The 12,726-nt window shown below is 40.5% G+C and overlaps 1 protein-coding gene across 1 annotated transcript; it reads right to left on the bottom strand.

Annotated features, from left to right (window-relative positions):
* Positions 1–448: 448 nt before the first annotated feature.
* On the bottom strand, positions 449–5,000 carry LOC130985428 (protein CHUP1, chloroplastic-like). Its single transcript, XM_057908410.1, has 6 exons — positions 3,482–5,000; positions 2,954–3,085; positions 2,689–2,870; positions 2,502–2,613; positions 876–1,010; positions 449–781 (listed from the first exon to the last, which is right to left on the bottom strand). The coding sequence occupies exons 1-6, from the start codon at positions 4,742–4,744 to the stop codon at positions 641–643; spliced, it is 1,965 nt and encodes a 654-aa protein (XP_057764393.1). The 5' UTR covers positions 4,745–5,000; the 3' UTR covers positions 449–640.
* Positions 5,001–12,726: the final 7,726 nt, after the last annotated feature.

Below are 12,726 nucleotides of genomic sequence, written 5' to 3'. Positions count from 1 at the left end.
ATTACATAAGCAAATAAGTTTATGTAGAAGGGAAAATATATTAATTGTGTGAAAATGATCATTTGCCAATTTTCTATCTACACCTGCTTTGTTTTTAACCTTTTAACAGTTTTTTAAATGTGCACAAAACAACATCTCACTGTGCAAAAGATTCATCGTTTATGATGTAACCGAGTTCATGAAGCAAATTATTTTTATGTTAAAGTTCAAGACAAAATGATCAAACTTTATTCCAAAGGGCTAAACATGCATTTACAATCAAATTTAGAGGCTAAATGAGTCAAATTAAATGTGTATGGGCGTTTAACAACGAACAATTATAAAAGCTAAAATAATATGAAATCTCCCCCAGAAAAAGAAAATAAAAACTTCAACAAGCAACTGTAAAGTAATGAATTGAACAGACAAGGCATACATACATACATATCAGCATCTTCCTCCAGACTGATTTCATCTTCAACCTAAATTTCATTCAAATAATTGTTATATTTTGAATTGTTGAAGCTTATACAGCAAAAAGTTTGCACAAAATCAATGCAGCCGCAGCTGCCAATCATATACACATTCTTGGCCTATCTTCACTCCTATTTTACAGCCAAAAATAGAGCCTACCATCTTCTGCAGGTGAATTTGCTGCAGCCTACAGATACACAGCAGACGCACACGACCTCGAAACATACTTGTGTTGCTGCTGCGTTTGACACTGAACGTTGCACAGACGAGCTTTATCTCTCAGCTCCTCAAAAGCCTTCATCGTTTCCACATCAAAGCCACCCGCAAACTAAGACACAAAATCAGAATCAGAACTGATCACTTTGCAACATATGAAGTTTCGGAAAAGAAGTAGAAAAAATCAAACAAGAATCATCACTCACCTGATGAACTCGGAATGCAAACTTGACACCTTGAACTATAAGCTCCTCTTCTTCGGGGCCACCACCGACCATTTCAAGCTCCCCCGACACTCTCTTCATGTACTTCACCGCTAATTTCACGGACGCCAGCTTGATCTGCTCCCACATTTCATCACAATGGTCAGCACCCAGTTGTTATTTTCCCCATCGCAACATGGTAAAACTCAAGGGCAGTAAAACGGTCCAATGTGGTAAGAAATGAGAGCAAGGAAGCTTCTCCAACTAAAGTTTCATTAAACAATACGATGATACATTGTCGTATAGCAAATAGAAACAGGCAAGAAAGTATACTAAGTTAACATAGATTTCAGGGATTAGGTTAAAAGTCAACTTAAGGAGAATATAAAATAATTCCAATCAAAAGAGACAAAATTGAGGCATTTTAGAGATTTGAGAGCCTGCACATGCCCAGCGCCTCTTATGCAGTAGTTGGACATAACAAAATGAGGCATCCTTTGTCACCTACCAAAACTTTAATTTCTGTATGGCATGCTTCCCCATAAGTTTCCAGTTGTATAAATGACCTCGAGGGACCACGAAACGAACTTCCTATACTAAATTACCAAGTCGTAATAAATGGCTCATTTAACTACTGATAATTGCTCATTTGGTTTCCCAGGTTTATCCTTCAATTATCAGTAGATTCTACTTATAGGACAAACGCTGAAGTTTCAGAGAAATTTGCAATTAACAAATACTAAATATTGCAATCAAAGACACGTGAAATGCATGCAATATGTCCGCAGTTAAAGTGAGTTATTGCTAATCCTTAATTGACACAGACATGTTCCTAAAATCCACCTAAATGAATGAACTTGGATCTTGCCAGCAAATCAATCCATTTGAAGAGATGAATATAGATTAGCAAACGAAGGTTATGTCAGTTTTTTCCCGATTAAAACTGCATATAAGTTAGGAGAATAAGTCAAGAGCACATGAGTTTATGGTAGTGAAAGAGCTTGCTGTTAGTTTCAAGACATCTGAACCATTAATTAGACGGATTAACAGTCTCTAGATTTCAAATATGTAGGCTATAATTCAATTTAAGCACAATTTTTATCGAATTTGTCTTAACGTTTGTATAAATTGTTTGGAGTTGACCTTTACCAACTCAGCAAAATAATACAGCTGTTTATGAAGGATGAGAAATCTTGTCTAAATGATGCATTTAGAGAAGATCTCCTCCCCTGTAACAAGTCAAAGTAGTAAATATTAAATCATTTCTATATCCCATAACAAACACAAAACCTAGATACCACAAATCCTACATGAATCACATAAATGATCACCTACCCACCGTGGGCATACATAATGTGCCCACCATGATGTGACAATTATAATTATAGTAAGATAATTTTAATTAGAGTAAGATTTATTAATTCTCTTTCCTAATTAAAATTGTCACATCAGTGGTGGGCACGTTATGCTTGCCCACGGTGGGTAGATGATCGGATCTGACATAAATCAAGTCAACATTATAAACAACTATATCAAACAAAATCTTAGCTGAATCTTTGGACTAACTATACTCATCAACAGTCAAAAAAATCAAAACAAGCATCAAAACTTGTGAGGCTGAGATTTTACCTGACTTACATAACCGGAATCAAGCATCCAGTTCACAGGGATGTGGAAACCTTTGTATCTCTCCGTCGCTGACTCTCTCAATCTCGACAAATTGTACACAGCATGCTCCAATCTGCAACAAAATAATGGAGCATATTAATTTATTACTAATGGCAAATTCCGATAATAATTTAGGTAGAGTTCATACTTCTCAAACAAAGACTGTATTTTCTTAAGAGCATGAGCACAAGGTTGTCTAGGATCGTCGCGAAACGAGGAGACTTCAGATTCGAGCTTCTTCAGATCAGAGTAACCGAATGCAGCTTCTCTCAACGCATCTGCTCTCTTCTCAGGCCAATCAAAGTGTTTCAACACTGCTCTCTCATCCACCTTAATACATATTCGCAAAAACCAATTAGAAAATCATTACCAACCACAAAATAACAAGCATTAGGAGAAATTAAGGGATATACCAGGTAAGACAGCTCATCATCAAGCCATTTGACGAAAGACACAACATCCTCAATATCAGTGAATGCAGCAGCCTCAACTTCTTTAATCAAGAACCTAATGAAATCCCCTTGAGTCTCTATATCAGTCTTAATCTGTAATCAAGGTAGTAATAAATCAGATACACGACAAACATATGAAAGTGGAAACCACACACACACATTTACAAGCTTTTCCATTTTTGTTGTAAAACCAACCAAAAATGTGCAATGGGAATTGATCTAGGCGAGCACAATCAATAGAGGGAATGAATTGTCATTTTTGCCCACGTGGTTTGGTTCAATTTATTACACTTTCCGCTCTACCAATTTTGATCTCGAATCTAAAACCCAGTCTTATCCTGTAAGAAGTTTGGCGAAATTCCAAGAAAAAGCGACCCATAAAAGACACCGGGACCGGTCAGTCTCAGTGACAGAGAGGGCATAAAGTGAGTGGCAATCGCGGTAAATAACCACCCAAACTCTGACCAAAATAGTCAATACAGAACTCACGGCTAGTAAATGTGCGGAACGGTTCTCGATTTCGCCTATCATGTCCTTCGCCGTAGCACCGGCACCCTGTGGATCGCCGGCGGCGGAATCCTTCCGGCAAGTGGAATCCCTCCGCATTAGAGAGTGGTAAAACTCAGCCACCTCCGGAACTCTCCTGACCTTCGCCGGCGCCGGCGTCGACCCCCTTATTGGAGGAGGCGGAGGAGGAGGAGGAGTAGGTGGTGCAGCGGCGGCTTTCTCTGGCCGTGAAGGAAGCGGCGGGGGTGGAGGAGGGGCGGAGCCCCTAATAGGAGGCGGTGGAGGCGGCGGAGGTGGCGGATGTGAACCGTTGGAGATCTCCGATAATGCGCGGTGCGCTGAATCGGATAAGGAACCGTAAGAAGGCAACGAGACGGATGACAGAAATTTGGGAGAAGATGAACAAACCATCGAGAGAAGTGAAGCGGACGGCCGCGGAGGCGGCTTAGGAACGCGCGGAGCACGGGCTCTTATCCCCGTAAAAACGTCGGAAGTTTCTGGATTTTCATCGGAATTTCCCGTTGTTGGATGCCTCGCCCTTTCGTTACTCTCCGTCGCAACAGAAATTTCGTCTTTCCTCGCATCAGTTTCGTACTTGCTGCTGAATTGAGCCGTGCATTTTCTCAAACACTTTGTAGGTATATTTGATTTACGATTGTTGGTGGCGGCGTCGTTGAGCTTCACGGTGGTCGATGAAGACGAGGACTCCTCGTAGTCGCTTTCTCTCTCGGAAACGGCTATCTTAATATCAGCTAGCTCTTCCTGCATGTGTCTGATTTTCTCTTCGTATATCTGATTCTGTTTGGATAGCTCCATATGCAGAAACTCGTTCTCGCTCCTGAGCCTCTCGTTCTCGGCTTCCAGGCATCCGATCTTCCTTCTGGAGCGTTCGATTTCGGAATCTTTGTTGGAGATAACGCTCTCCAAAACGGGGACAATGGCGACGGACTCTCTCACCAGCTTCTGCTCCAAGAGTTCGGTCTTCAAGCGAGACTCGCTCTCTCGCAATTCCTCGACGAGGCGGAGGAGTTCGGAGACGTCGGGAGGGCGGGGCTGAACCTGAGCCGATGCGCGTGGGAAGTAACGTGAGAAGGGAGCGGCGGATCCCTTCTGCGGCGGCGGCTGTGGCTTGGCTGAACTCGGCGTGGTTGACCATGGTGGTTTGGCGGAGGCGTCGGGCTTCTGCTTAGTTGGCGCCACGGATTTCTGCAAGCCCATTACAGATTTTACTTTGCCAGCAACCATTGATTTTGTTTCCTTAAATTCAAGATAACTCGGGCAACGCTATCGTGTTGGAGAAGGACGATTGAGTCACTTTCTGTTCTAACTGTACCAGAGTGTTGATAAAAATAAACGACAGTGAGAGAAGAATTCTCATCCTTTTCTCATATTAAAATTAAAATTAAAATTACTAAAATGCTACAGCTCGGCCGTTTGGGGAAGGAGCTTTTTGAGACTTTAATTTGTAAGGGGTGATCCCATGTCAAGAAACGGATCTTTTTCGCTGAGATCCTGTTTCGATTAAATGTACAATTAATGCTTTTGTTTCGAGTAATTTAGAAAATAAAAGTTTAAGATTTCAAGTTTCGAGCAAGTTTACAATGAAATAAATACAATTTTTTTAAGAAAATTATATTACAAAATTAAATATAACCAAGTTACTCACAAATCAATAACTTTATAAAAAAAATCAATAAATGAAACTATAATCTACACAAAATTGATGAAATTTGAACCAATGAACTCTTATGAAAAAATAAATTTTAATTGAACTAGACCTCCTTGGTAGTAAATAAATACTAGGAGTATTATTTAGAGTCAAATTAGGAAAAACTAACTCGTGATATTATTTAAATTTTCGAGTAGGAATTTTGAGTCAAATTTGGAAATAAATTTTTGAAGAATTATGTTTCTAGTCATGATTAATTTTAGGTTGCATTTTCAAGAGGTACAAGTAGTACCGGATTGAAAGTTTTAATTTGTGGTGATGATGAAGAGGATTCAACGTCGATCATGAAATGTTATGTACAAAAACTAGAAATTTTAAAATATTTAAGTGGTATGTATTTTAGAGATATGAATGTATTGTAATGTTAAGTATTATACTTTTAATTATATATTTGTCTATGTTGGTGGTATTGTATTGTAATGTATTTTAGACATATAGTTATGTTTTTTTTAAATAAAAAGATGATCAATAATAGTTCTCAATTTTCACCTTTAGTGACTCGAACCTTTACCTATTAGTATTAGTTGAAGGAAAAATATCTTACCAACTAAGCTACGCTTCGTTGTCAATGTTCTCTTATTTTAATTTAGCCACTTCTCTTTCTACTTTTATATTTTCAGCAATTGTTTGCTTTTCTTTTGTCATCTCAGTAACAATAGCTTTGTGCTTCTCTTCCTACTTTTTTATTTTCTACGACATCACAATAGCATTGAATCGAAAATAAATTGTGACGGAAAAAGTATAATGCCATCATGCAATGTACGATGAAAATACTACTCCATTCGTCCCGTAAAACTTGAGCAATTTCTTTTCAGTACGAATTTTAAGAACCTCACGCACTGGCCACAATAAGAAATGGTCATTGATGACATGAGCAGTGAACATGAGGTGTTACAATAAAAGTTTTTGGGTGATATTTTTCAAGAGAATTTAGAATGCATTATATTTATCATTAATTCTTTACTAAAATCATGTATTTTTATAAATCTGTTTGGAACTAGAAGGTTTAATTATAATTTATGTTTAGTTTTTTTTTAAAATACAATTTATGTTTATAAGTAAATATATAGATAAAAACTCATTAAAATAAAATTTGGAGATTTTTAGGAGTTTATTGCCACTTTTTTTCTCACAAAGTTGATTGCGGTAGTGATTAAAGTTGGAGAAAGGTGGAGATTTCTCCAACGGTCGGGTTCTAAAATTATGAGAAATTAATATAGGATATATACTTTGATGATACCATAGGTTTGTAATAGAGATTATTTGTTTGAACAGGATTGGATCTTCTCGGTTGGGCTCCAACTTTTTACCTTTTGTGTGGCTAAAATGGAGTTCAAATTACTCAATCTCCAATCTACTAGCCTTTCGACTTTGTAGATATATGAAGGAATCATAATTATCATTATTGCCTCAAAAGAGCGAATTAAATATTTAATATTCGATGTTTATTAAGATACCATATATTTTTCATGGTATAATAATAATAATAATAATTTATTAGTTCTTAAAGTTTTTCATGTAGATTGAATTATGGTAATAGAGGTTATAATACTCTTTCTCACAATTTTGTGCTCTCTTTCATGTTAACCAAATTAAGGTTTCAAACAAAAAATAATTAAACAAGGTTTATTTTTATTATTTTATTTTTTAAATTGAAAAAAGAAGAACGATAGATATCGAAGCCTAAATCTCTTTTTTACACGAATCAATGTTTCAAAATTCGTAAAATATACGCGATATTTTAAAATCTATAATACGATTAATCAAACGATTTTATAGCGGAAAGAAGTCGCATTACCATGTATGTGCAATGCAACCTCTATAACCGACCTTTGAAATCATTTTCATTGGTACACGCAGATACTAACCAACGTGGGGAATAAATAAACTTCAATTGAACTTGCGCAATAATAATAATAATAATAATAATAATAATAATAATAATAATAATAATAATAAGTGTAAGTGTTCGTTCCTTTTTACAATTTTTTAGCATTTGCTAAAAGTTTAATTTAGATGAAAAAAAATCACCATTTGAATGTGGTATGAATACAAGGCATAATTGATGTTTAGAGTCTTTAACACTTTATTACATAATTAATTTCAAAAAACACTTTATTATTATTATTATTATTATTATTATTATTATTATTATTATTATTATTATTATTATTACTACTACTACTACTACTACTACTACTACTACTACTACTTCAATATATACATATATAAACACTGAAAAAGATGTTGCGTGAGAGCGAGTGGAGAGAGGTGAGGAGGAGAGGGGTAGGAGTCACCCTTGTCGAGAGACCACCGGTGAAGCAGATAAACTTTCCCAGCCATAGGTTTAACCCTAAGCCTTCTACTGCTAAAGCTGATAGGTTTGGTAGCGGCTCCAGGCCGTGGTTCCGTAACTCTACGCAGGGCAAGAGTGGTGGTAAGTCAGTGGATCAGAAAAGAATGACGACGTTCTTCTTTAATAACATTCCGGAAGACTGCAGCGTCGATTTCCTCAGGCGTAAGTTCGGTACAATTTTAAAGGTTGCTGACATTTTCTGTCCCAAGAAGAGAGATCTGAAAGGGAAGCCTTTCGGGTTTGTTCGATTTGAAGAGGTTAGCGATCAAGAGAGACTTTTGACAGATTTGAACAAGCTTTGGATTGGAAGTTTCAAAGTTAGGGTGTTTTGGCCAAGGTTTGACAGATTTAGAGCGGGCGAAACTCAACAAAACCCGAAGAAGGTTGGGGTGAAAAGACATTCGAACGGCATGCATGAATGTTTTGAGGGATCAAAAAGAAGAGAAGGTGTCTCTTTCAAGGAGGTGGTGGCTGGAAAAGCCGATGGAGTTCCAAGTGGAAAGGAAACACTAGTCTTTGACGAAGAACTTCACTTTCAACCAACGGATTCGGAGACGGAATGGCTACAAGGGGCATTTACGGGGTACCTTAAACAGGAATTCGTCTGGGAGGAAATCAGAGACGAGATTAATAGTGAGTGTGCGGGATGGTTAAATGTTAAGTCGATGGGAGGAAACCTTGTCCTCATTCAAAAGTGCGGGGAGAAGTCAGTTAAGGAAGCTTTGGTGGATTTCGATGAATGGGCTACCTTCTGGTTTGATTGGTCTCACCCATGGAAAAATATTGACGTCAATCTCCAGCGGGTAGTGTGGACGAAGTGGAGTGGTGTTCCGTTGCATGCATGGTGCCCTAGGTTTTTTGAAACCGCCTCCGCGAAGTTTGGGAGGGTGCTGAAGCTTGACGACGGAACGAGGAACAAAGAAAGGTTTGATGAAGGATTCGTCCAGATCTCTACGGGCCTTGATTTAATCGATAGGATTCAGTGTTGTAGAATCGGAGGGGCGACATTTCGAATTCGCATTGAAGAAATGAGATGTAATAAGGAGGTTTCAGATGTTGGAGTTCTCGAGAGGATTGAATCTGAATCCGAATCAGATTGGTCTTGGGTTGAGAAAATTTCGAACTCGCCGGCGAAGGCGGACATAGATGGAATCTCGGAGGAAGGTGAATTCGTCGGAGACATTTCAGTTACCAATGCCGGCGCAACAATGATTCGTGTCCCTTCGACTTCGGTGCAGAATAAGTGCATGGCTCCTGTCCCCGAGAACCCTAGGACGGCGGAGTGTGGATCGAAGCACGCGTGCCCCGAGTGGGCCCAAGAATCAGATTGGGCCGAACATGTGGAGGAGACAATCTGTACTGGGCCGATGTACCATCTTGAAGGAGAATTGCCTTTGGAAAAGAATAGGACTGAGGCCCAAATACGACACCAGCCCATTTCTCAACCCTTGGGCAGACTTAGCGTCCATAACCACTCTGATCTGGTCCCCCCAGATCGATCTACTTCACTTTTGGGAGAGAATCAGAGTGTCCTTCAAGAAGAGCAAAATCAGAGTGACCTAAACAGGGAAAGAGTCGATAAGAGCAATGAGAAGGAGCAGGAACCCATATCTTCAAGGAAGCATGCTTTGGAGATTTCGTGTACCGAGATTGAGGATGATTCTGGTGTCAAGAATTCTGAGGTAGCTGAAGAAGACTGCGAAGGGGATCTGGTGAAGCAAAGGCGCGGTAAGAAGAAAATGGGGGACAATGGTCAGTTGGCGGCATTCTCAAAGAATTTCTCCAAAAAAATTAAAAAGGCCCAAAAGAATCAGAACAAGAAATTAGAACGGAGAAGATGGAATTCCTTCATCTCACAAATTGATACTGGTAAGCCCTCAACCGATGAAATGGCTGGTGCTTTAGAAAATTCGGTGGAGGTATCAGTTGAAGAGAGGGTAGAGTGCAGCTGTGAAGTGGGAAAGGAAATCTGGAATTTTGGGAAGAAGGTGGGCCTATCGTGTGACATCCCGGAAGCTGATATGATCAAACAATTCTCGGAACAAGTTAGAGAAGGAGCAGGACTGGGGGCGAATGGCAATGTGAACCCATGAAGATACTCTCTTATAATATTAGGGGCTTGGGGAGCAAGGCAAAGAAAAGAGATGTCAGTGATATCATTTCGCAGCAAAAAATTGACATGTGTTTTATCCAAGAGACTAAAGTGGAAAGAGCAAAAGACTTAACTCCTTTAAAGTGGTGGGGGGGAAGGAATTCTGAAATGGTGAGCAAAGAAGCGGATGGCAGATCCGGCGGACTTTTGTGTACATGGAACAATGAAGTTTTTGCGGCAACAAGCAAGTGGGACATTCCGGGGGCTGTGATTATCAATGGGAGGTGGATCCCAGGTAATATCAATTACTGCTTTATCAATGTGTATGCACCGTTGGTTGCTGTGGAGAAAACTATACTTTGGGATACTCTTAATGGTATTGCTAGGCAGTACATGGATTGTTGTCTTTGTATTATGGGTGATTTCAATGCGGTCCGGAATGAGAGGGAAAGGATTGGAAGGGGAATCAGCCAGAGTAATGCTGACATGAGGAATTTTGATGCTTTCATTAGAGTTAGTGAGCTCACGGAGATTTCGACTCAGGGAAGAAAGTTCACTTGGTATCAAGCGAATGGGGCCTGTAAGAGTAAGCTCGACAGAATCCTCGTTAACGACTGTTGGCTGCGTGTTTGGCCATCCTCCAGCGGTAAAGCTCTGCAGAGATCTGTGTCAGACCATTGCCCGATCATTCTTTCCACTGAATCGGTGGAGTGGGGCCCGAGACCGTTCCGATTCGTGAACGCGTGGACTTCTCATCCGGAATTCCAGCAAGTCGTTAAAAAGAGCTGGGTGGGGACGCAGATTTCTGGGTGGGGATGCTTCGTCTTTAAAGAGAAGCTTAAAGCGGTAAAAGCGGCTTTGAAAGAATGGAATTTGTCCACGTTTGGAATGATTGAGAACAATATTAAAGCTTTAAAGGAGGAGCTCCACAGGTTGGACATTATTGATGACGCCTTTGGCCTTGAGGATTCGGAGATCTCGCGGAGAAATGAAATTAGAGCAAATATCTTCATTCAGTCCAGGAACAAGCAAAGCCTACTGGAACAGAAAGCGAAAATAAAGTGGCTAAAGGAAGGGGATTTGAACTCAAAATTCTTTCATAAAGTCATTATTGGAAAAAGGAAGAAGGCCGAGCTCACAGGGTTACAGATTGGGAATCAGTGGGTGGAAGACCCGGATACCATCAAGGCTGAGATCTCAGAGTTCTTCAGGAGAAGCTTTCAAAGGAGAGCAAGGGTTATGCCGAATATCCCAGCGGACTTTACGGCTAGACAGCTGTCCGATGTTGATAGAGAATGGCTTATTAGGCCTTTCTCGGAAAAGGAAGTTAAAGAAGCAATCTGGAACTGCGACGGAAACAAGAGCCCGGGGCCGGATGGATTTAATTTCAGTTTCTGGAAATCAGCATGGGATACGATTAAAGAGGATCTCCTTAGAGTCATGAGGGAATTTCACGCTAATGGCAGAATTCCGAAGGGGTGCAATGCGTCCTTCATCATTCTCATCCCGAAAAAAGAGGAATGCAGCGAACTAGGGAATTACAGGCCGATTTCGTTGATCGGAAGCCTATACAAAGTTATTGCAAAGGTTCTAGCTGGCAGACTTAGTTCAGTCATTGGATCGGTGATCTCCGAAAACCAAAGTGCTTTTGTCGGGGGACGTTTTATTCTTGACGGTGTCATCATCCTGAACGAAGCCATTCTCGAAGCAAAAAGAGTTAGGGGGGAAAGAATGATTTTCAAAATCGATTTCGCGAAAGCTTATGACTCGGTTGAATGGGATTTCTTGGATGTGATGATGGAAAGGATGAACTTCGATAGCACTTGGAGGAAGTGGATCAGGGGATGCCTCGTGACTGCTTCTGCGAACGTGTTGGTGAACGGGTCTCCTTCCGGAGAATTCTTTTTGGAAAAGGGCCTCCGACAGGGGGACCCTTTATCCCCGTTCTTGTTCCTCATCATCGCGGAAGGCCTCCATTCCTTAGTCGAAAGAGCAGTCAATAAGAATCTTGTTCAGCCGGCTTTGGTTGGAAAAGAGTTGGTTAAGATCTCCCTCTTGCAATATGCTGACGATACGATCTTCGTCTTAAGTGGACACGAAAACAATGCTGGAGCGATTAAATGCATTTTGGAATTGTTTCATCTTATTTCGGGGTTGAGGGTCAATTATGACAAAAGTTCCTTGATGGGAGTCGGTATTGAAGAGGGGAAACTGGAGACCATGGCAACGGAACTGAAGTGTACAGTTGGTGTGTTACCTTTTAAGTATCTTGGTATCAAAGTGGGTGGCAACCTTAAGAGTGTGATTGATTGGAGCTACATTGTTGACAAAGTCAGGAAGAAGATTGATGGATGGAGTAACATGAAAATCTCTTTGGCTGGTAGAGTGACGTTGGCCAAGGCGGTGCTTCAAGCTATCCCAACCTATCAGCTTTCCTTTTCCCTCATGCCAAAGACTTCGGTGAGATCTTTGATTTCTTTACTGGGGAAATTTATTTGGGGGGGTGGGGTGAGATCAAGCTCGATTGTGTGGGTTAAGTGGAGAGAACTCTGTTTGAATAAATCTGAAGGGGGACTGGGGTTGAAAAATTTTGAATGGTTCAACGAGGTCTTAGTGGTTAAATGGCTGTGGAGATATTTAGAGGGGGGAGGGAAGGCATTGTGGGCAAGAATAGTCAGATCTATCTATGGTGAGTTGGAGTGGGGGGAGTCAGGTTTGAAGTTGGGGGGTTCTAGGAGTCATAAGTGTGGATGGTGGGCTAGAGTGGTTAAGCTGGGAGGGGGGTCGATGGACAATTGGTTTCTGGAAAATTGCAGACGGAAAGTCGGGGGCGGGGGTGAAACAAAGTTCTGGACGCATGTTTGGGTTGGGAGGAAGCCGCTTAAGACAGTTTTCCCAAGATTGTTCTATCTCTGTGAGAATAAGGAGTCTAGTATCGCTGAGTCGGGAAGTTGGGAGAATGGAAGATGGGTGTGGAATTTGAAATGGAGAAGGGTTTTGAGAGAGTGGGAAGGGGAGGAAGCTAACAACCTTCTTTTGTTGGTGGATTC

Source organism: Salvia miltiorrhiza, chromosome 5 (assembly GCF_028751815.1).
Source record: "Salvia miltiorrhiza cultivar Shanhuang (shh) chromosome 5, IMPLAD_Smil_shh, whole genome shotgun sequence".
NCBI classification, from domain to species: Eukaryota; Viridiplantae; Streptophyta; class Magnoliopsida; order Lamiales; family Lamiaceae; genus Salvia; species Salvia miltiorrhiza.
The sequence above is the reverse complement of the archived record's forward strand: the minus strand, read 5'-3'. Positions and strand labels throughout refer to the sequence as shown.

What these genes read in the sequence shown, in the direction of transcription:
- LOC130985428 (XM_057908410.1), bottom strand. Translation starts at nt 4,744, where the DNA reads ATGGTTGCTGGCAAAGTAAAATCTGTAATGGGCTTGCAGAAATCCGTG. An exon ending in ATGATGAGCTGTCTTACCTG is followed by an intron (nt 2,871 to 2,953) that starts GTATATCCCTTA and finishes ATATGTATTAAG; the next exon opens with GTGGATGAGAGAGCAGTGTT. An exon ending in ATACAGTCTTTGTTTGAGAA is followed by an intron (nt 2,614 to 2,688) that starts GTATGAACTCTA and finishes ATTTTGTTGCAG; the next exon opens with ATTGGAGCATGCTGTGTACA.